Source organism: Elgaria multicarinata, chromosome 15 (genome assembly GCF_023053635.1).
Source record: "Elgaria multicarinata webbii isolate HBS135686 ecotype San Diego chromosome 15, rElgMul1.1.pri, whole genome shotgun sequence".
Taxonomy (NCBI): domain Eukaryota; kingdom Metazoa; phylum Chordata; class Lepidosauria; order Squamata; family Anguidae; genus Elgaria; species Elgaria multicarinata.
In genome coordinates this window covers 1,784,032-1,807,663 of record NC_086185.1, presented here as the reverse complement: position 1 = coordinate 1,807,663, position 23,632 = coordinate 1,784,032, and the positions used below count along the sequence as shown (strand labels likewise).

General features: G+C 46.8%; 1 protein-coding gene across 1 annotated transcript in view; it reads left to right on the top strand.

Moving 5' to 3' along the window:
* The first annotated feature begins 4,292 nt into the window (after positions 1-4,292).
* PASD1 (PAS domain containing repressor 1) overlaps positions 4,293-23,632 on the top strand; it is a 57,068-nt gene continuing 37,728 nt past the window's right edge. The window contains exons 1-5 of the mRNA XM_063142109.1: positions 4,293-4,383; positions 9,612-9,668; positions 11,078-11,232; positions 18,883-18,974; positions 22,729-22,818. Of these exons, the coding sequence (XP_062998179.1) occupies positions 9,637-9,668; positions 11,078-11,232; positions 18,883-18,974; positions 22,729-22,818 (369 nt within the window). The 5' untranslated portion in view covers positions 4,293-4,383; positions 9,612-9,636. The remainder of the gene's footprint in view (positions 4,384-9,611; positions 9,669-11,077; positions 11,233-18,882; positions 18,975-22,728; positions 22,819-23,632) is intronic.

Genomic DNA, 23,632 nt, shown 5'->3' with positions numbered 1-23,632 from the left:
CCAACAGAAAAAAAACTTTGATTCTAAGAAATAATAAACACACCTGCGATTCTAAGACGCACCCTGTTTTTAGAGATGTTTATATGGGGAAAAAAGTGCCTCTTAGAATTGAAGAAATATGGTAAATGCTTTATGCCGGCCCAATTTGACTCTTTGTCAGTTTGCCCACAGATGATGAATGTCAGTGAACGCACTCACCGAGGGAAACATTATTTTGTTTTTATTCTCTCTTTGACATCTGTGAGGATATGAGTGTGTCTTGTTTGGGTTGATTTTGCTCCTCATGTTTTTATGCTGTGGTTTCTCATCCATCTGCAGAACATACTAACACATTATGTTATTCTCGCTTTTTTAAAAAAAAGAAAGAAAAAAGAAAGAACGCTTAATCTGGCCACTTTTAATTTAATTTGACAAAAAAGCAGCATCTGGGCCCTGATCCAAGATGTTCTCTCAATCCCTGCACCGATTTCCTGGCGAACATCACGCCCTCTGGCTTGGCTTCTATATGCCCCTGAAGGTGATGTTTACAGTGAACAGTACCTTAGGTGGGAGGTAAACCGCTGCTGCTGGTGGTGGTGTGTGTGTGTGTTGCGCATGTGAGTGTGCAGGACGGGGACTCAGTAGCTGCTTTTTCTTCATAAAAGTAGCCAGTTTAACGACACTTTTAAAAAAGTGAATAATGGAGTGACTAACCCCATGCTGAGCACATACAGCAGTGAAACCATTATTATGTAGTTTTGTGGCCACAACGACATGCTCAGATGGGCCGAAGATTCCTCACAGATGACAGTGATCTTGTTTACGAGAACACATTTTCATTCATAATTCAGGGATGACAACATGCCCAGGCACTTGCTATGTACCTTTTATCATGGGCCTTGTCTCCATAGGAGTGTGGAAACATACAAACACGGTGCTCCTAGATAATGTGGCAGCAAGAAGGAAGACTTGGCACAGGGCTGCCGTTTTGAGCAGCATCCTGGCAGGTAGAGTCTACTGGGTGTATCATGTAGCCCGGCATCTAGGCATGGTAATGGAGTTGACCACCCAACAATTTATGTAGTGGAGGAATGGGCAAGGCAAAGGCAGTGGTTCAACACAAGCATTGCCGCTTTTACTTAGGGATTTTATTATATTTAGCGGTATAGAAATAGCCATAAATAAATAAATTGCTTGTTGGGTGGGATTGGAGAGGAGAGGCGTGGTGAATGTATGAGGCAAGGCAGAGAGAGCAGTTGGGCAGATGTCACAACAGACCTGAAGACTGTCAGCTCATTTTTGTACTGATATTTATCATTTGCTTATGTGCATATACTTGTGTGTCCAAGTGTTTATACAACTTCCCCCCTCCCCCCAGGATCTCAAGTTTCCAGAATGTCCTTTGGCTTCACCTTCTTTGTCACAACCCTTAGAGATACATAAGGCCCATCCCGCAAAGCCAATTGCCTGTGTTGGTTAAATTGTTGGGGTGCCCTGAGTTCCAGTGTCCCCTGCAGCCAGGAAGCATACCTCCCAGGGGGTCTGGTGAGGAGAAAATGCCTTGGGGGCAGAACCATGTAGACCACCATGATTCCTTGGCCAAAAAGAAGGATCTAAATGCAATAGAGAGACGTACACTCCCAACGTTTTGGTATACTGTTTTAATGTGGTCCATTGCCTTCCCTTTTCTAGGGTCTCTCAATTTCCTGTTCAGTGCAAGGGTACCCACAGCGAACATGGGAAAAGTTCCTGTGCAGATGTGCCCGTCTGGATGGTTCAGGAAAGCTTTGCTAGAAGAAGCCTTCTCCTGTAGGAGTGGGCTGAGGGGAGAGGCTTGAAGAAGAGAAGGTGCTGGTGTGATCTGGGCAGTGTGGGAAAGGCGGTGCCACAAAGCAGGAGGGGCAGCTCTTCCGAGTTTGCTCTGCTGCTCACACCTCCCCCTCCTTCCCGTGTCAAGCCCTTTGTGGCCGCCCAGAAGTGGCTAACGTGGCTTCGCCGATATGGGTGTGGCAAGGTTTCCTAGGCCTGTTTATATGGCCTTCCTTTCCCTTGCCTGACAAATTATTTTCATTGGTGTGAACTGCACTTGCGTTATTTTCACATATGTTCAAATAGTCACATCTGTTTATTCACTTTCTGCACAACTGGTCATTGAGCCGGAGAGGTTTTCTCCCTTTCCCGTTAGGGCCCAGGTTGCTCCCACTATTCTTGTGGTGATCAAGCTCAGAGATACTGAGCCACTAAGCTAAATCAAGAGAGCCAGTGTGGTGTTGCAGCTGCAGTGATGGACAGGGCCTCAGGGGACCTGGGTTCTAGTCCCCACTCAGCCATGAAGCTCACTGAGTGACTTTGGGCCAGTACCTGACTCAGCCTAACCTACCTCACAGGGTTGTTGTGGAGATAAAATGGATAAGAGGAGCATCATGTACACCTTGGGCTCATTGGAGGAAAAAAGGTGGAATATAAATGTAAGAAATAAGTAAATTTACAGTGCATTACTTAGAAATACGTTCCATTGAGTTCAATGGGGCTTACTCCCAGGTAAGTGGGTACAGGCCCTCAGCGTCAGATGCCAGATATACATAGGTTCCCTCACCTCTCACTTTTTAGACAGAATAAGAAAAGTATCTTAATAATAATAATACATTTGTGCTACTTTCTTGTGTGGGTGTTCTGTACATGAGCAGGGAATGCAGCAAATTGGGATAATTAAGCAACAGCGCAAGAGAAATGATGTGGATGATAGAGAGACAATGAAATGATTCAGGGGAGGGGGGCAAGGAAGCACCCCCAAAACTGAAGTAATTACAGGCTTGATGGGGGCTCTGAAAGACAGTTATTAGTATAAAGCGCAGTAGCAAACCAGCAGAGATAAATACATAACATTATATAATGCCCTTACAGCACAATCGTATGCAGGTTTACTCAGAAGTAAGCCACATTGTGTTCAATAGGGCTTCTTCCCAAAAAGTATGCACTGGACTGTAGACACTGAGTAAAATTCAACAGTAGTCTGACTTAGGGTGGATCCATTGAAAGGAATAAGAAACAAGTTAGACCCATTCATTTCACTGGGTCTACTCTAAGTAGGATCATGTTGGATTTTACCCTTACAGTGTAAATGTCTATTAAGAAATCTGTACCACAGTGTTGAGTAGAGTTCCTCCCAAGTCAATGTAAATAGGAATCCAACATGAGTTTAGTTTTATTTATTTAAGAGATTTCCTTATGCTTACCTCTATAGCAGCTGGGACAATGGATTATACATTTTTAAATAAATAAATAAAAATAGAAAGGGGTCTAGGTAAAGAGCATTAGGTAACAACAACACAGGCGGGTATGGCATTGCGCATACGTGGAGGAGGTGGGGGGCGTCGGCTCAGCCAGTCCCGGCCCTGAGGAGAATCCCTCTAGGATGCACAAGGCACCACACAGGTCTGCATTTGTATCTTACAGTTTTTAAACTAAACCCCAGGCATTCACCGAAACTCCCCCTCACCATGATCTGTGAAGTATTAAGTTGAGTGCACCTTTTGATCACTTCTTGATGTTCCTTCTGCATCCGTAGCCTTAGAGCTGTTCTCCCCTTTGTGAGAACATATAAAAGAAGTTGCTCAAAAGATAGACCCTTTCCCCTTTGTCTGCAACCTCCCTTTTACAACTTCATTGGCTGCCAGTCCAGGTCTGGGGCCCCGATTCAAAGTGCTGATATTGACATTCAAAGCCCTAAACGGTTTGGGGGCAGGTTATTTGAAGGAACGCCTCCTCCCATATGTACCTGCCCGGACCTTAAGATCATCTACAGGGGCCCTTCTCCGTGAGCCCCTGCCAAAGGAAGTGAGGCAGGTGGCTACTAGGAGGAGGGCTTTCTCTGCTGTGGCGCCTACACTGTACTCCTTTCGTTGCCAGCTGAAGACCTTTTTATTCACTCAGTATTTTAACACTTAATTTTAACTTTAATTTAAATTTTACTGTTTTAACTCTGTATTTTAATCTTATATCAATTTTTCTGTGTGGTTTTATCCTGGTTGTGCTTTTTATACTGTGTTTTGTATTTGTGCTTTTAACCTGTTGGTTGTTTTATTATGGTTTTAACTTTTGTGAACTGCCCAGAGAACTTCGGCTCTTGGGCGGTATAAAAATGTAATAAATAAATAAATAAATAAATAAATAAAAAAAATTGATGCCTCCCTCCAGCTGCACGGATATTTAAATGTCAGCCGTTTTTAGACCCACCTACCTGCCCAGTTGCTAATGCCAAATATACTAAGATGGTTGTCTAAAACGTGACTTGCTTTTTCTTCTAGGATTCGTTGCTTCCCCATCGCTATTTTCATGGTGTTCATAAGACGCACTTGCCCATACCCTGTCATCCCGGACTGATGAATCTAAGGGATAGAACAGGTAATTCCTAACCTGATTATTTGCTGTCTCTGACTCAGGCTGCCTCCCTAATCTGGTGCCTGTCCCCTTTCCCCATTCTTGTTGAGCAGCTTTGTCCGTAGAAATGGACCTAAACAGCCCAATGAGTACTGAGCAGGTTCAGGGGGCACAGAACCCTGGTTGACTTGTGGGGCAGGATGGGAGGATTTCACACTGCAACATTTTGCTGAATGCTCCAATTATTGCCTTATCAGCAGCAATGTACTGTCAGAACTTTCACCTGTGCAGGCTTGCAGAGTCTGCTTTGTATTTTAGCAGAACCCAAATTCCATCCCCTGAAGCCAGCCGGGGCAACTCTACACTCAGAACTAAGAAATGGGGCATCTCTGAGCCATTGTTCAGTCCGGGATTTTATTTTCAGTACCAGAACTGAGTTCAAAGTCCTCTCTCACCCCTGTCTGTCACATAAGCTTTCTGCCTTTCAGCAGCCTAGTTTAGAAAAAAGGGAAGAAAGAAAAGGTCTTGCTGTTGCTGCTGCTGTTGTTAAACAGCTGGAATCAGAAAACACTTACTGATCGACTGCAAATCGCTCTGAGATCTACCAGTAGATCACAACCTACCTTTTGCCCACCCCACTCTATGCGGTGGTAGTCCCAAACTCAAAATAACTTCAGAATTCAGAACTAGGAACATTTTTATTTATTTATTTATTTATTTATTTATTTATTACATTTTTATACCGCCCAATAGCCGAAGCTCTCTGGGCGGTTCACAAAAATTAAAACCACAGTAAAACACCCAACAGTTTAAAACACAATTACGAAATACAGTATAAAAAGCGCAACCAGGATAAAACCACACAGCAAAGTTGATATAGGATTAAAATACAGAGTTAAAACAGTAAAATTTAAATTTAAGTTAAAATTAAGTGTTAAAATACTGAGTGAATAAAAAGGTCTTCAGCTGGCGACGAAAGCAGTACAGTGTAGGCGCCAAGCGGACCTCTCTGGGGAGCTCGTTCCACAACCGGGGTGCCACAGCGGAGAAAGCCCTCCTCCTAGTAGCCACCTGCCTCACTTCCTTTGGCAGGGGCTCATGGAGAAGGCCCCCTGTAGATGATCTTAAGGTCCGGGTAGGTTCCTTCAGATAACCTGGCCCCAAACTGTTTAGGGCTTTAAATGTTAATACCAGCACTTTGAATTGGGCCCAGACCTGGACTGGCAGCCAATGAAGTTGTAAAAGGACTGGCGTAATGTGATCTCGCCAGCCAGTCCCTGTTAATAACCTTGCTGCCCTGTTTTGCACCAGTTGAAGTTTCCGGACCGTTTTCAAAGGCAGCCCCACGTATAACGCATTGCAGTAATCCAAACGAGAGGTTATCAGAGCATGGATAACTGTAGCTAAGCTATCTCTGTCCAGATAAGGGCGCAGCTGGTATATCAGCCTGAGCTGATAAAAGGTGCTCTTTGCCACTGAGTTCACCTGTGCCTCAAGTGAGAGTTCTGGATCGAAGAGCACCCCCAAACTACGGACCCGATCCTTTAGGGGGAGTGCAACCCCGTCCAGGACAGGGCAAACATCACCTCGCCGGACAGAAGAACCACCCGCTAACAGTACCTCCGTCTTGTCTGGATTGAGTTTCAGTTTATTAGCCCTCATCCAGTCCATTACCGTGCCCAGGCACTGGTTCAGAACAGCCACTGCCTCACCTGGGTTTGATGAAAAGGAAAGGTAGAGCTGGGTATCATCCGCATATTGATAACACCTCAGTCCACATCTCCGGATAACCTCCCCCAGCGGCTTCATGTATATGTTAAACAGCATAGGGGATAAGATAGAGCCCTGTGGAACCCCATGGCTTAGGTGCCACGGCACAGAGCAATAATCCCCCAGCACCACCTTCTGGAATCGGCCATCCAAGTAGGAGCGGAACCACTGCAACGCAGTACCTCCAACTCCCAGCTCAGACAACCTATCCAGAAGGATACCATGGTCGATGGTATCGAAGGCCGCTGAGAGGTCCAGGAGAACCAACAGGGTCGCACTCCCCCTGTCTCTCTCCCGACAGAGGTCATCCCACAGGGCGACCAAGGCAGTTTCCGTTCCAAAACCAGGCCTGAAGCCCGATTGAAATGGATCTAGATAATCCGTTTCATTCAAGAGTGCCTGGAGTTGTCCTGCAACCACCCGCTCAAGCACCTTGCCCAGGAAAGGGATATTAGCCACCGGCCTGTAGTTGTTAACATCCTCCGGGTCCAGATTAGGCTTCTTCAGGAGTGGTCTAATTACCGCCTCTTTTAAAGAGGCTGGCACCACTCCCTCTCTCAAGGAGGCATTTACAACCTCCTGGACCCAGCCGGCGATCCCCTCCTTATTTGATGTAATGAGCCATGAGGGGCAAGGGTCAAGCACACAGGTGGTCGACCGGACTTGGCCAAGCACCTTGTCCACATCCTCGGGCCTCACTAACTGAAACTCATCCAATAAAACTGAACCGGACGGCGCTCTGAACACCTCTACTAGTGGAGCTGCATTAAGTGTGGTGTCCAATTCATGACGAATCTGAGCGACTTTATCTTCAAAGTGCCGTGAAGTTCTATACTTTACCTGGCAAATATGATTGCTGCATGTTATGCACTTCAAACATGTAGTGTGGAAGAAAAGTATCTGTATATACAAGTCACTGAAGATCATCATCATTTATTATATGGTTACAGACCCAATGAGCGGCGGTAGCAGACAGTCATTGAAGGTCCAGGCACTTGCCCCTCGAGAATCTTAACGGCAGTGTTAAATAGTCTGATTGTTGCAGGGGGAAAGTGTAGTTGTTGTTTTTAAGCTAAAGCATAAAGTATGGAGGAAAAACATCCATTTACACACATTGTTACATTCCCATATACATACATCAGGAAAACCATATTTTACTTACCACACATTACACATTTGCTGTGGGAAAACACAGGTGGAGCACAAATATTTTCCTGCAACAATTGTATTGTGGAATGCTGGCCAGATGTGTTTACGTGGTCCGCACATTACAAGGAGCACTAGCGTAACATGCAGCCATTGTGTTTCTCATGTGAAATATGAGGTTGCCCCAACAGATTAAAAGCACAAAACCCTTGAAACAGAGTTTGTTGCACCTTTTGAACAGCATTGCAAAGTTGTTGAAACAGCATTGCAAGACTGCCTGTGCCTTTAAGCACCTCTAAAAGAACCACGTACACTTATCTGGGAACTGTGATTTGGTCAGGGATTCTAGGTACCTGTGCAAAGGTGTTTTAAGTGTGTTGATAGGTGTAATATGTCCAGGGTGAGCTTTCTCTTCCATATTGATTTGGTGTAGTTCTGTTTTGTAGAATGTACGTATCAATCATTGGAAGTTGTGGTTGCCGTGCAGCAAGAAATATTTGGTTGCACCCACCTAAAAATGTTCCTCAAGCGCTGGGTGTGGCCCTATGGAGTCATCCCCAAAACTGCCAGTGAGCTCCCAGGATTCTGTTTGGCTTGTCAGAGTCAACGATGGAGGATGTTTCCAACGGGAAATTCGTGATTAGCTCAGGAATTTATTTATTCCCCCCCTAATGGGAGGATTCTTCCTAGCAGCCCAAGGACTGGTGAAATAAAATGGGTGTGGGACCGGATTATGACTATGTTGTCTGCCCCAGCCTGTCTGACAAATCTGGAATGTGATTTCTCATCATTAATCTGGATTGGTGAATCTCATGCAAATCACCAGTTGAGAAATAATTCCTTTCCAAGCTGCACTAAGTGTTTCCAGTTGATATATTCAAATAGGGACCGTCTATGATTCATCCCCATTTCTTTTAAGTGTCCAAAAAGGGTGTTTGGGTTAATAAACATTCTGATACAGAAAGGTCACATTATATTTTTCCATGCAATGTTCTGTTCCGTTCTGTTCAGGATTTTTATCCCACCCACCCTTTAAAACAATCATCCCCCCCCCCCAAGACAGCTTTACAAACAAATAATAACAATAATCTAGATCATGGACAGGCAACCTTTTCGGGCCAGGGATGCATTTGGCAATTTGAGAAACTGTCTTGGGGGGGATCTACACTACTGCTTTAAAGCGCTTTATAACAGTTTTGACAACTGTTGGGGCCCAGGACACACTGCATATACAGGTTTCAAAACATTTTCAAAGCGCTTTAAAAGCAGTAGTGTAGATCCCCTGTTGGGCACCACCACAGAATGGCTGCTGCGGGAGGCATGGCAAAGTTACCTGCCCCAAAGACTGAATACAAGGCAAAGGTGAGGGCTGGGTCCCTACACACTAAACTACTCTTTGAACTCAAAAGTTTTCAGCATCAATAGAAACCATTTTTTCACAGCAATCCAAGCTGTTATTTCTTTTAAGGGTCACAAACCTTGACAGGCACCAAGAAAAGTGTCCGGGGGAGCATTGATGCTTGTAGGCTCCATGTTGCCTACTCCTGATCGAGATATAGTGCCTCTTGTTTACAATACATCCTCATGTTGCTTGTTTGCAAATCTGTCCACTGCCTGTTCCTGAACTTTTTACTGTCCTCCTGTGCAAGAGTTCTAGTATCAAAACTCTCAGGAAGAGAGGATATTAAATGGCCTGTCAGCTATGACAAAACTGTACCGTCCCAAGGAAAAATACTTGAAGGTTGCCAGCATATGGAGGCTTCAGTGCTTTTCTGCAATCACGTGAACCCAACAAGTCCTCTGTCTGTTCTGCATCTTCTCCAGAGCATGCCCTGAACTGTGGGTGTGAGACAGCTTCCCCTCTTCTATCACTGGGCCTGTGCCAAGCTGGTGACACGGAAGGGCAAAGAGAACCCTCAAGTTCTGTACATGACTTTAAAAGGCTTTCCCACCCAGCAGGTCGCTTAGTCACCCACCCACAAATAGGACTTTGGGTTGTATCCAGTGTTAGCTCTATTTAGAAGAGACCCATTGAAATGAATGGGATTTAAGTCAGACTATCATTGGATGCAACTCTGTATCCAACTGTTACAACAGTGGGTTGAAGAACAACAGTTACAGAAAAGCAGTGTAAACCATCTATTTCATTTTTTAAAGAACTATTTTGGCTATTTCATGGATTGTTTAAATCTACCCTGAGCCTTGGATGTCTAAATGGACAGCCTGAAAATGCAATGACATTACCAACAAGGATTGTTTGATAAAGGTGCTGGTTTCATAGCATCGGGCAATATCCCTTCATGCCTCTAATGACCGTTATTTTTCTTGCATTCCAGAACTCTGTATTGTGTAAACGAGCTGATGGATGAAGATGAGAAGGACAGGGCAAAGAGGTATGGATAAAAGCATGCAGCAGGCGAAGCCGGGCTAAAAATGTAACCACAGTTCAGTCTGCCATTTCTGATGGTCCAACAAACCGAAAACACAACTGGAAAAGAAGGATTCTGCCCCCCCCCCCCCCTATTAGTTGTTCCGTAGAAGAGCAGGTATTAGAGCCTGCGAGGTGGTCCTTCATTTTCACCATGCCTAAGAAGGTAACCTAAAACCATTAAGGGTTATTAGCCCAAAATAATTGCTGTATGCAATATCTAATTCTTGGAAACTAGAAATGAATGACGAAAAATGTGGTTCTACTCTGTAATTGCTGAACCCACAGCTTTCTCTAGAATTTGGTGACAATGGAGTTTTGGGCCAGATCTCTTGTTATGTCAGAGTTCCACTGGCTCAGCCCAAGTGTGATGGTTTGGCATTCCACTTGGTCTTCAGGGGTATTTGTACTTCCAGACGAGGCTGTCATTGCACCATCATCACCTTGCTTCATCTTCAGGATGTTCATGGAGGTCTCTGCCTTCCTCTAACAACCGGCCCATGTTTTTCCACCACTTCTCCCATCATTGTTCTTAGGCTTCATCTGCACTAGGTAGGATATTGCACTATGAAAGCAGTATATAAAAGGCAGGAGCCCACACAACTGCTTTATAGCGGTATTGAAGTGCACTGACAACTGTTGGGGCCCACTGGCACAGGCCATGTGCCGCTTGTACACCGCTATATCCTGCTTGCTGTGGCTCCTGTCTCTTATATACCGCTTTCATAGTGCAACATCCTGCCTGGGCTCCTCTGCACAACATCCATTAAAGAAAAACGACGGAACATCTGGGCAGTGCCTTCTGACTGTCAGTGCTAGGACCTCTCCCATCTGGAAGCACCCTTTGTTTATCTATCACGGATAATTTATTTATTTATTTACAACATTTATATATCCTGCTCCACATCTAAACAGATTCCAGAGTGGCAAACAATAAAAGATTAAATGGTAAAAAGATAAAAGAAACAGAACACCATATTGAAAATGGCTTTTTAAAAAAAGAGTCCTGATAAAAAACATGGCTGGTCAGCCAAGGGAGGCTTCTTGGAATAAAGATGTTTTCAGGAGGTGCCGAGAAAGTGTTGGTGTATGCTTGATCTCCAGGGGGTGGGAGTTCCATAGAAAGGGGGCCACCACGCTGAAGGCTCTTCTCCAATCACGCCATAGGTCCTTGTGGAGAGAGCAGGTCCTCTGATGGTGTCAATGGACGGATAAGGGCAGATGGATAAGGGGAGAAGCTGCTCTCTCCAGTATCCCGATCCCAAGTCCTTTAAGGCTTTCTACGCTCGTACCCAAACCTTCAATTACCGGTTTGACAATTATTCCATTATCCCTTCATTATTTTCAATGTGCTCCTGTGTTTTGCTTGCCTAGGGCATCGCGCAACAAGTCAGAGAAGAAAAGAAGAGACCAGTTCAATGTCCTTATTAAGGAGCTGTGCACCATGCTCCAAGGCCATGGCCACCCGCTCAAGATGGACAAGTCCACCATACTGCAGAGGACCATCGACTTCCTACAGAAACAGAAAGGTCGTGGTGGTGGTGTTTTCCTGCCACCTCTGCTTGCTGCCTCCTTCCACGGGGGTGGGGGGATATTATTACAGTTTTTATTATTGCTGATTTGTATTGCGCTTTGAATGTTTCTAGACATTTATTGCAAGCTTAAAAATACCTGCAGTGCCTTGCAATGTGCCCCCTCCACACGCGTTGGCTGCTTTTTAATGCAAGCAAGCAGGAGACGGCCCTCTAGTTCTGCAGGGGAGAATGCACGCATCTCAAAGGGAAATATGTTTTAAAATAAGAAATGGTTCTTGAAATTGGTATAAGGAAGACAGCCTTAAGCTTTTTAAATAAACGCTTAAAAAAAGGACTACATGGCAATTTGTGCAATAAAGCACATAAAGTGCTCACCCTTTGTGGACATCTTAAAATACTTTTTTTTAAAAAAAACCCCACATCATATGAAGCTGCCTTTTACTGAGGGCCTTGCTAGACCTGGCCGGATAAGCCGGCAGGGAGGCGGGGCGACGGCGTGCTAACTTTAGCGTGCGCCACCCCGCCTACTAGATGGCCGACGCGCAGGGACTGCGGAAGCCCTGCAGCGTTGGCCAGGCCACGTGCGCCCCAAAGACTCCGGACAAGGTAAGGTTTTTTTTTTACTTAAGCCCCCCCATCTGCCCTCCCGTGTGTCACCGTCCTGTGTGTCGCCGTCCCGTGTGTCGCCCTCCGCCCCCCCTTGCCCCCCTCGCCCTCCCGTGTGTCGCCCTCCCGTGTGTCGCCCTCCCATGTGTCGCCCTCTGCCATCCCCCTCTCCTGCCGGTCCGGCCTTCCCCCCCCATCTCCCCGGCCCGATGGGCACAGTGCTCATAGCGCTGTGCCCAGTCCGTGGCTTTTCCCGGCTACTTGCAAGTAAGCGAGTAGCCGCAAAAAGCCATGGACCTTCCTAGACGTTCCGCAGCCTGAGGCCGGGGCTGCGGAAAAGGCGCGCCATAAGCGACTTCGCTTATGGCGTGTTAAGGCAGGCTTCAGTGTGCCTTGACCCCGGATTCCCCTGTGTGTCATCTGGACGCACAGCAGGGAAACCGGGTCTCAAAGCGCGGTAAGGCCTCGTCTAGCAAGGCCCTGAGTCAGTACATTGGTCCATGTAGCCTAGGGTAGGGGACCCATGAGCTGTGGGTTGCCCATGCCCGCACTGCGCCATTGCAACACCAACCCACCCTGTGCCATTCCCCCCAATTAAAAAGACAATTTGGGGTGGGGGGAGCCGTTCATAGCAGCTACAAAGAGCCCAAACAGCCAAATTTAGCTTGTTTGCAAGCTAAATTCTGCCCTCTGGGCAACCTGTAGCCACTACAGTACACACAAATGGTTAAATTTAGCTGGAAACAAGCTAAATGTAACTATTGCAGTGCTCGGTAGTGCTACATGGAGGGTTCCCACCAAATTTTGGTGGAAAACGGGCAATTTTGCCTTTTTGGGGGGATGACCTGCAGCACCTCTTGAACTCAGCCTGCAGGGCAAGTGGCCCCTGGACCCCTGGAAGCTGCCTCCCCCTGATTTAGCCCATTCTTTTTCGTGGTCTCTGTGCATCACACTATGGGCTCTGCGCTGGCGCTGAGCTTTGCCTCGGAAATACTTCTCTAGCTGAGAAACCGTTAACTTTTGGCGGGAACCCTCCCCCACCATCCACTGCGCATGCCTGTGCGTGTTCCCGCCTTCCCCTCAGTTCCTTTGCGACCGCCTTAGCTGCTGCCTCGCAGGAATTCTTCTCCTCCTCATATCTAAAGTTTGAGTAGCTGAGTTACCTTTTTATATATATATATATTTTCATCTTTCTTTCCTCTCCGTTCTTCTCCTTCTTCTCTTCATATTCCTCTTTACTAAAAAAAATAAAAAATTGTTGTTAAAAAACTTCTTCTTCTCTACTTACTATATCTTGCATGGCCCTTAAGGCACCCTTTCGAAAGTGCGTCTGCTGTGGTAACAAACTCCCTGCGGCGGACGGACACTCACTCTGCCTACTGTGTCTTGGTGAATCACACGTTGTTGAAACGTGCCACCGCTGCCAGGCTTTTTCTAAACAAACGAGGAGACACAGGGCAGACCGGCTTAAAGCTGAACTCTGGAAACAAACACTGCAAAAAGTCGACAAACCGAAAATCATGGCTTCTTCGACCACACCTTTACAAGCTTCGATATTGACTGATCCTTCGACATCGACAACACACACCGAACCCTCGACATCGAAGCGTTCTCTCACCATATCAACGGCAAAAAAGTTAGCAAAAAAAGCTAAAAACGCTAAGTCTCCTACTACTACACAGGACAAACCAAAGAAAAAGAGACCTAAAACCGCGAAACCTGGCCTGCTTCCGCCACGCCCTGCGGTCATAACAAAGAGTTCCAACCCGGCAGAATTCCCAGCTTTTGAACTACTCTCCACGATTTCGGAGGGTGAAATTCGAGAACCCCTGACACCTACGCAGTTATCGATATTACCTCTAACTCAAAGAGACCCACCTAGCACTGATAATACAGGGCATGGTCGACCTACTCCTCCACCTCGATCCATATCTAGGGCAAGATCGAGGGAACATAGCGTACCTCACTCCCGAGCCGAGCGCTACGAACGGGACAGACGCTATTCTCGGTCACGATCTCGACATCGATCACCGTCAGTATATAGCAATCACTACGCTAATAGACATCGACATTATTATCACAGCAGATCAAGATCCCCATACCATGATCACGATCGATACTCTGAATACTCTTACCCTCCAAGACATTATGAATACTATTATGACAGGAGACCATCTCACCGTGAGGATCGAAATACACAGCGTCCTCCACAATCTCAAACACAGAACCCTGCAACTTCGTCTAATACAGACACACGATTGATACTTGCTCAAACAACACGCAACGAACCGTGTACAACTCCTCCAAGGTCTCCTATCCCTGTCGAAGGTTATGAGTCTGATTCCTCAGCGACATCAGCTGAACAACCTTCTTTACCTTCCCCCGATGACAACCTTGGTCCCAAGGAAAGAAGATCACCTTCCGAAGAGATGGGCTCCTTCGCAGAGCAAATACTCCGCATGGCTCACGCCCTCGGCATCGATGCTCAACAGCAACAAGAGCAAATTACAGACCTCATTTTTGAACCAATATTTACTGAAGCATCGGCCCCAGTAGAAATACCATTTGCACCTACTCTACTTCAAGCTGTTAAACAGACATGACCCTCTCCCTCAATAATGACACCGACATCCCGTCGCTTCGAATCTATCTACAGGGTACAGAAAAAAGACGTAGAATTCTTATTCACTCACACATGTCCAAATTCGATAATAGTCGAATCATCTCACTCAAGATCCCAGAAACATCATTCTTCCCCTGTGGACAAAGAAGGTCGAAGGTTAGACTTCCTTGGCAGAAGATCATACTCTGCATCAGCTCTAGGTCTACGAGTCACAAACTATCAAGCCCTTATGTCCCGATATCAGTTGTTCCTTTGGGACATAGTTGGCTCACTATGTGATTACTTACCCGAAGACCAGAGAGAACTAGCCCGAGTTTTCCAATCCGAAGCCTCACGCCTATCAAAACTCCAAATTAATACCACTCGACACCAGGCTGACTGCTATGCCAAATTAATGATGGGTTCTGTAGCCCTTAGACGCCATGCCTGGCTCAGGTCAGCGGGAATGGCACCGGAAGCTCGTTCAAGGATAGAAGAACTACCCTTCGATGGCGATGGACTATTCAACACCTCCACAGACGAGAAAATGGACACAGTCCAAAAAGCCAGAAACAATGCCAAAAAGATGGGATTAGGCCAACAAAACCAACAACTCCAACCTCAAAGAGGACGTAAATGGTTCCGCCAATACCAGTCATACCCCAAAAAATCAACCGACAAAGCACCTAGATTCCAACCTACACAATCCTTCCAACGAAAGCCTTATACTCCGACCAATCGCTTCCGCCCACAGCCGAAATCGGACAACTTGCACAAACGTCGTCTTTGACTGAAGTCACCAATACAACCAATACCTTGCATTCAGCGATCGTCTATCCCATTTTTACCATCCTGGGAAACCATCACCACAGACTCCTGGGTCCTCCAAATTATCCTCCGAGGATACAAAATCGAATTCGAGACTCTCCCTCCTCTCGGTACCGTGAAGATCACAACACCCTCCACCGCACTCGCCCACGAAACTACCCTCCTCCTCTCAAAAGGGGCTATAGAGCGTGTTCCACCAGAATCCAATCACACAGGGTTTTTCTCCAGGTACTTCACCGTACCGAAAAAAGACGGAGATCTTCGCCCGATTTTAGACCTCAGAGATCTCAACAACTTTATTCGCCCCAAAAACTTCAAAATGACGACGCTACACAATATCTTACAACTTCTAAGAAAGAATGCATGGTTTGCGGTTGTAGACCTAAAAGACGCTTATTTTCATATTTCCATCGCCAAGACACACCGACACTACCTCCGATTCGCTATCGGAGAAGAAATTTACCAGTTCTGCGTACTACCGTTTGGACTCAGCACAGCCCCACGAGTATTCACCAAGTGCATGGCCGTAGTCTGTGCCCACCTTCACCTATCCAATGTCGAGGTATATCCACACCTCGACGATTGGCTACTGACATTGGACTCGAAGGAGACTCTACGTGACAACATCTCTTTGACGCTTCATACCCTGGACACTCTCGGACTCTACATAAACCCCGAGAAATCAATCCTACAACCCACTCAGTCCATAAAATTCATAGGAGTAAGAATAGAATCAGTCATTGGAAGAGCATACTTACCTCGAGACCGAGCATACCACCTCATTCACAAAACTCAAACTCTCATTGCGAAACCTCACACAACGGCACACAAAATACAACGTCTACTAGGATATATAGCATCGACCACCACAGTCGTACAGTGGGCCAGATTCCATATGCGCCCTCTACAACTCTGGTTCCTCCAGCACTACGACAAAGATCGCGACTCAAAAAACCACTTCCTCAACATCCCACCTACCGTTATCGACAGCCTTCGATGGTGGACAAAGCCACATCACCTCTTAGGAGGAGTTCCCTTCCAACAACCAGCCCCATCCAGGATACTTACCACCGATGCATCGACAGCAGGTTGGGGAGCCCATTGCGGAATGCTACAAATCCAAGGCCAGTGGACAACCAACGAGTCCAACAACCACATCAACTTCTTAGAACTAGAGGCAGTCAGAAAAGCCCTCAAAGCATTCGAACCTTACCTCAAAAATCACCACGTGCAGATACTTACCGACAACACCACTATGGCACATAAACAAGCAAGGAGGCACAAAGTCCCCGAAACTAGTCGACCTCACACGCTGAATCCTCAAGTGGTCTATCCCCAGAAGGATATATCTATCGGCTCTTCACATAGCTGGGAATGACAACACCCTTGCAGACTCTCTCAGCTGTACATTCACCCCCATCACGAATGGCAACTCTCAAGCGCCATACTCCATCAAATTTTCCAAATCTGGGGTCAACCAACAATAGATTTATTCGCCACAGCAGAGAACGCGATATGCAAGACATTCTGCTCCAGGGGAGGAATAGGACATGGATCAATGGGAGACGCATTCACACACAACTGGACGAACGCCCTTTTTTACATATTCCCACCATTTCCGCTACTAAACAAAGTAATTACGAAAATCATACAAGACAGAACGAACTGCATCCTAATTGCTCCCTGGTGGCCCAGACAGGCATGGTTCTCACCACTAACACGCCTCACCAAAGGACGCACCTATCGCCTCCCTCTGATCTCGTCCCTCCTGTCATGCAACCACGGACAGATCCTCCACCCGGATCTTCACAGATTGAAACTAACGGCATGGAGGATCGACCACGACTATACCTAGACAACGACACACCACCGCATCTACCACCAGAAGTACATGTCCTAAAAGCATGCATAAAACAATCCACTAGGACATCTTATGCCACCAAATGGACACACTTCTGCGTCTTCGCAACTGCAAACTCCTTTCAACCTGATCAATGCTCCATTACCAATGTGTTGACCTTCCTACACCACTTATACGAAAAAGGACTAAAATACTCCTTGATTCGCGTCTACTTAGCCGCTATTTCAACACACCGTAGAGAAATTCAACACAGACCCATTTTCTCCACACCAATAATAAAGAAGTTCTTACGAGGCCTCAAAAACCTAATACCTCCAGTAAAACCCATTGCTCCCAACTGGAGCCTCTCAGTGATTTTAAACGCACTAACAGCAAAACCATTCGAACCTCTTGCTACCACCCCCATACACCTTCTGTCATGGAAGGTAGCATTCTTAGTAGCAATAACATCGGGGAGAAGAGCAAGCGAACTATCAGCACTCCGCATCGACCCCCCGTTCACTATCTTTCACAAGGACAAGGTTGTCACCAGACATTGCCTTCTTACCTAAGATAGTGTCAGACTTCCACATCAAAACAGCATATCATCCTCCCGACGTTCTTCCCATCTCCTTCAACAGACCTAGAAAAAAGATTACATTGTCTGGAGAGCCTTAGCATTCTATAAGGACAGAACAAAAACATTCCGCAAATCTCAAAACCTCTTTATTCGTTACGGCGGCAAACAGAAGGGACATACACTCTCCTCTCAAAGGCTTGCCCAGTGGATAGTACACACTATCAAGCTAGCCTACCGCCTAGCCAAACTACACCTTCCTCAAGGAATAAGGGCACACTCGACCAGAAGTTTAGCCACTTCCACAGCTTTCGCAAAAGGAATTTCACTGGAGGACATATGCAAAGCGGCGACATGGTCACGTCCTCTAACTTTTGTCAAACACTACAGCATTGACACCCGCTCCCGGAAAGATTCTTCCTTCGGTAGAGCAGTATTGTCAGCTGTTCTTCAATGACACCGACCCTCCACCGGTGAGTGTTAGCTTGTTATTCGCCCATAGTGTGATGCACAGAGACCACGAAAAAGAAATGCAGGTTGCTTACCTGTAACTGTAGTTCTTTGAGTGGTCGTCTGTGCAGTCACACAACCCTCCCACCGTCCCCACTTCGGTGTCATACACTGAAGGATTATCCTCTCGGTACCAAGATCGTTAGCCGGTCTCAAAGGAACTGAGGGGAAGGCGGGAACACGCGCAGGCATGCGCAGTGGATGGTGGGGGAGGGTTCCCGCCAAAAGTTAACGGTTTCTCAGCTAGAGAAGTATTTCCGAGGCAAAGCTCAGCGCCAGCGCAGAGCCCATGGTGTGACTGCACAGGTGACCACTCAAAGAACTACAGTTACAGGTAAGCAACCTGCATTTTCTATATTTCTGACTGACTGAGGCCCTATGGAGAACCAGGCAGGAGTCCTCAGCTGTTCTCTGGTCCTTTGAACTAGATATGGCAGGGAGTGATCCAGGGACCTTCTGCATGCCACAGTTCCAAAAGTATATGGAGGAGGAGGAGGAGGAGGAGGAGGAGGAGGAGATGATGATGATGATGATTGCCGGAACCTCAGCGGTGCCCTGCACCTCCCTGCAACTAACGAGTGGCCCTCTGGGCACATCTCTCTTTCACGGTTCTGCCTACACTTTTGAACTGCTCAGAGCCAGCCTCTAATGTATTGGGCACCCCCCTGCTCTCTCTTTCAGAGATCACAGCACAGACAGAGGCCTGTGAGATTAGGCAAGACTGGAAGCCCTCGTTCCTTAGCAATGAGGAGTTCACTCAGTTGATGTTAGAGGTAAGGCGGCGTGCGGACGATGCAGGCTGAATGGGGGGAAGGTGCAGGAATGGCACGCGAAGGGGCTTGGGGCTGGCTGCGGGTTAGGGTCCAGTTTTGGGGGGACCTTTGGGCAAGACCTCGTCAGTGGGCCCCCCGGTCCCTGTGGGCCCACCTTTTTTATCTGCATTGACAGAGCAGGTTTTTCTTCCTCAGTGCTGACAATAATCTTTGTAAACCGCCCAGAGAGCTTCAGCTGTGGGGTGGCATAGAAATGTAATAAACAATAATAAATAACCACCTGCTTGATTCCCGGCAGAGAGCCAGTGAGGGAGCCAGGGGGCTGTGGGGCATCTCCTGCCCTTCCTCACCACCGCTGTTGTCTGGGCCAGAGTGAGAAGCAGGGGAATAAGCAGGTTGCGAGGGTGAAGAGGAAGAACAGGTCCAGGGGGCTTTTGTTGATAGGGGCCCGTGTCTGGTGCCAGACCGTGCCAACTCTTGACATCGGCCCTGGCTGTTTGCCACCAGGTAATTCACCCTGCTGCACATCTGGATCAATGCAGCTTGTCACCTGCCTAGAGTATTTGTATCTCGGACATCTGGGCATCATTCTCACTCTTCCGCCATTCTGCTGAAATGGGCAAGCATCCATATCATGGTATTAGCAGCACACGACTCGGCTGGAGACTTGAAGGATATGATTTGGAAGATAGATGCTCCTTCTTACTCCCAATGTCTGGCTGGGAGGTCCAGTTTTTACAGCAGTTCATACAGCAGTGAACCGCCCAGAGAGCTCCGGCTATTGGGCGGTATAGAAATGTAATAAATAAATAAATAATAAATAAATAAAAAGCTGCTACAGCCCCTCATGTGTATTGTGGGGACAAGGATGCTCATAGACCGAAGTCCAGGGCCAGCCCAAGACATTTTGCTGCCTGAGGAAGAGGACAAAATGGCGCCTCCTCCTATTCCTTCTGGATAGACAGATGAATCGGTTTTCAGCACCCTCGATGGGGCTGCACCCTCTCCTGCACCTGAAGGAAGCTGGCTAACTTAGGGAAGGGCACGTGGCACACAGGCCTCTGCTCCAACATTTTGCTGCCACCTCTCAGTATCTGCTGCCTGAGGCAATTGCTTCACTCTGCCTCAGGGTAGGACTGCCCCTTTTGATGTCTCTAAGACAGCGGTATTTTGGAATTTGTTCACATGCTCTTTAACCTATTCTATGAAACTTCTTTCGCCATTTGAATCTTCTTTTGCCATCATCATTAGCGGGAAAGAAATATTCTGCATGTTTTTATAGAAGAATTTGTTTTGTTGCTGTTGTTGTGCTATGTCCTTGTTTTGCCTGTAAACAATAAATTTCACGGTGTGTTAAAGCAAGACCTTCCACCCTTTGCAGACAATTCTCTGCTTCCGCTTCCACTACCAATGTTGGAGGGTCCTGCACTGGCCTAGAATCGCCAGTCTTCACAGAGCTGTGATGACTCACCTTCTTTGGAAAAATCTGCCTGTTTGTCTCCATCTGCAAATGCCTCTTGTTGAACAAGTCAACCCATTGCAGCTTAATCCAAACAAGCTCCTGCCTGAGAGGAGACTGGAGCTCTTCACAGCCTCCACTTGCAGACGGCGGCTTCCCAAAACTCCCCTTGCCTTGAGGCCTCCTTCGGGCCCTGAGTTTTTAGTGTTCTTTTAATGACCCTCAGTCTGACCCAAGGACAAAGTATACAAGTGCGTAGAACCAATTGAGGACAGGCAAGGAAAGGAGGCCGTCAGCTGCCCTCATCTCGGCTCCCTGCTGACTAGATTAAAACCGCAGGACAACAACGCAGTTGTCAACCTGAGAAGGCGTTGCCATGCATACTGCTCACGGCGAAACTGCAAGCACTTCACTGCACTGGATCAGCCGCCAGAGCCCTGGAGCAGGAAGGAAAGAGCGCCGGGCGTGCGCTCAGGTCAGACTGCATGACACGCTCAGCCCGTGGCCTGCGGCCCACCCTCTTCTTCCTTACTCTGGCGTGGGCCCTCATTGGAAGCGCCACACGCAGGTAGGGAAGGCCTCCACCTGGTGCTTTTTCTTAAATCCCCCCTCCCCTATTTTTGAGCCTCCACATGCAGGTGGGGTGTAAAATTTTAGAAGGCCAGTTGCCTGAGGGCAGGGGGAGGCTTAAACCGCTACCTGTACGCAGTCCCCTAGATCCGGCTCAAGCCCTGTGCGCTCACTTTAGAGTACGAAAGAGAAGGGTCAGCACCCACGCATATTTTATCTCTATTAGTTTTTATTGTAAATTTTTTAAAAAACAAATCAGATCATTAAAAAAGAAAAAAAATGAAGAAGTTTTTAGATGTCATGCAGTAAAGGAAAATCGAAACTTTGCTGCTGTGCGCAAAAGTTCCCTGCTACGGTGCATCAAGTGCCCTCTGCCAGGGGTTTTGCCAATGGCTGGGCAGGATCGGTGCTTTTTTTTTAAAAAAATAACAGATGGCAGCATCCAGGAGGGAACGAAGAGATGCTGATGAAGATGAGAAGGAGCACATCCGTTTCGTGGGTCAGGGCGTCAGCACGTGCTCGCCAAGGAAACTCTCCAGGAGTTCAGGAACAACAACTTCCTAAAGGACGGTTATTATCCCATCTCAACGTGCTGCTCTCTCTTCCTGTTTTGTTCTTTTTATTTTAGAATGACACCTGGCACAGAATAATCCCTTTTATTGGAAATGTAGGCGGCAGCCCTAGGTGCTTACCTGGCAATCTTTGGGGGCTGTGGGCACATTTGTCAGTTTGAGAAGCTTTGCTGGGCACCACCACAAAATGGCTGCCCTGGGAGGCGTGGCAAAGGACAAGTCAGCTGCCCAAAAGACTTGAGCAAGGCAGAGGTGGGGCCTGAGCACCAGCACATGACACAGCTTCTTAACAGAAACCTATTTCACAGCGAAAGGTGTTAATTTGTGGTTTAAAACTGGAGGAGTGGGGGCACCTTGGCAGGTGCCAGGAAATGTGTCCATCGGCCCATTGGTGTCCACAGGCATGACATTACCCATTGAACTGAATGGTGCTTCTGTCTCAGTCCATGTGCTTTGCATTGCACAGTTATTTAATCAGAATTTCCAGTTTCAGCCCCTCCACATGAGATTGTATAGATGGCAATGTCTGTTTCTTTAAACATTTGCATCTTTCTCTAAACATTTCATTATCCATGTTTTTTGGGGAAAGGATGTTGTACTTTATATATATGTGCATTATGTTGGGTAACTGAACGAATTAGGGACACCCAGTTGAGTTTTATATATGGAAATCTAACCATAATATTAGCTTCCTATTACATAAACTCACACAGTTGTTAGACAAATTGATATCATCCTAGACTTAATTGAGGATAATATTATTCTCGAAATAATTTGGTGTCATTTATATAATTATTTGATTTCCATATTTAGAGTCTGGGGCCTCGGTAGAGTCTAGCCGGGCCAGAAAGACTTGAGTGGTCCACCAGGACGGCTTGCCTACTGACTCTGAGTGGCTGGAGAGAAGTCTTAGGGACGCGTGAAGGTTAGGCTTAAGCCCCAGGTCAGGCTTAGGGTGGCACAGCTGTCCAGCCTGCTCACTCTGAGTGGCAGAGGGGAAGTGTGCGTAGGGTTCGTTATAAAGCTGTAGCCCTAAACACTCTTGCTAGGTTTCACGGAAGATGTAACTTTCAGATACATGTGCTAGCAATCAGTGTGTGTGTGTGTGTGTTTACACAAATATATGTCTAAATTCTTCCTTTCCTCCCCATAGGCATTAGATGGCTTTCTCATTGCACTTACCACTGATGGGATTATTATTTATGTGTCTGATAGCGTCTCTTCTCTTCTTGGACATTTACCGGTAAGTTCTAACAACGTAGTGTCTGAAAATCATTTGCCCTCCTTTAGAATGTCAATATGGACCTAATGCTTGAACTATTTGCAGGCAAAAGATTTTCAGAGCCTTGAATGAGGCTTAATAGATCTATTTTTTGCCCAGAGAGTTTCAGCAAATGGCTGGCGGGTGTGGTTGTGTATACATACACACACACACACACACACACAGGCTGAGTAAATACCTTTGGTTTTTTTGTCCCAACCCACTGTGCTTTCTAGGAGCACTACCAAAACCTGCTGACCCATTTGATTAGAGACTGTCGCTGGAAGGAGGCCAGGGGTGACAGTGGTGCAGTGAATGTGTTTTTACCATAATTAGCAACAGCCTTATCATCCTGCCTTCAAGTCTGCGTCAAGGCTATCAGTCCAGTGATTAACTGGATTTCATGCCTGCATGTCACACTGCCCTATGGCCCCCCCACAAGTTGCTGTTGGGGGACCCCTCCCCCTGCTGCCATATGTCTTGGGGGGGGGGGTCAGGGGTTGTAGCCTAAACCCAGGCAAGGTGAAAGTGCACTGCCCCCCCCCCCCCCCCGGTTGCTGCCTAAAATATGGCCAGTTCTGTGAGGGATTTTTTGCCAAATACTCAACTGTATGTAAATAACTCTGGCTTAGCCACCAGACAGGTTAGAAAAGGAGTTAAGGGAAAGCTCAGGGAAAATGGTATGGGAGACAGATTTGAAGGTGCAAATAGGGCGACAGAGATGGGAGGGACTATGGAAACAAAGAGTGTTGAGAAGTATGTCAGTGAGAATAAAGGAGAATTATTTTAAAATTTT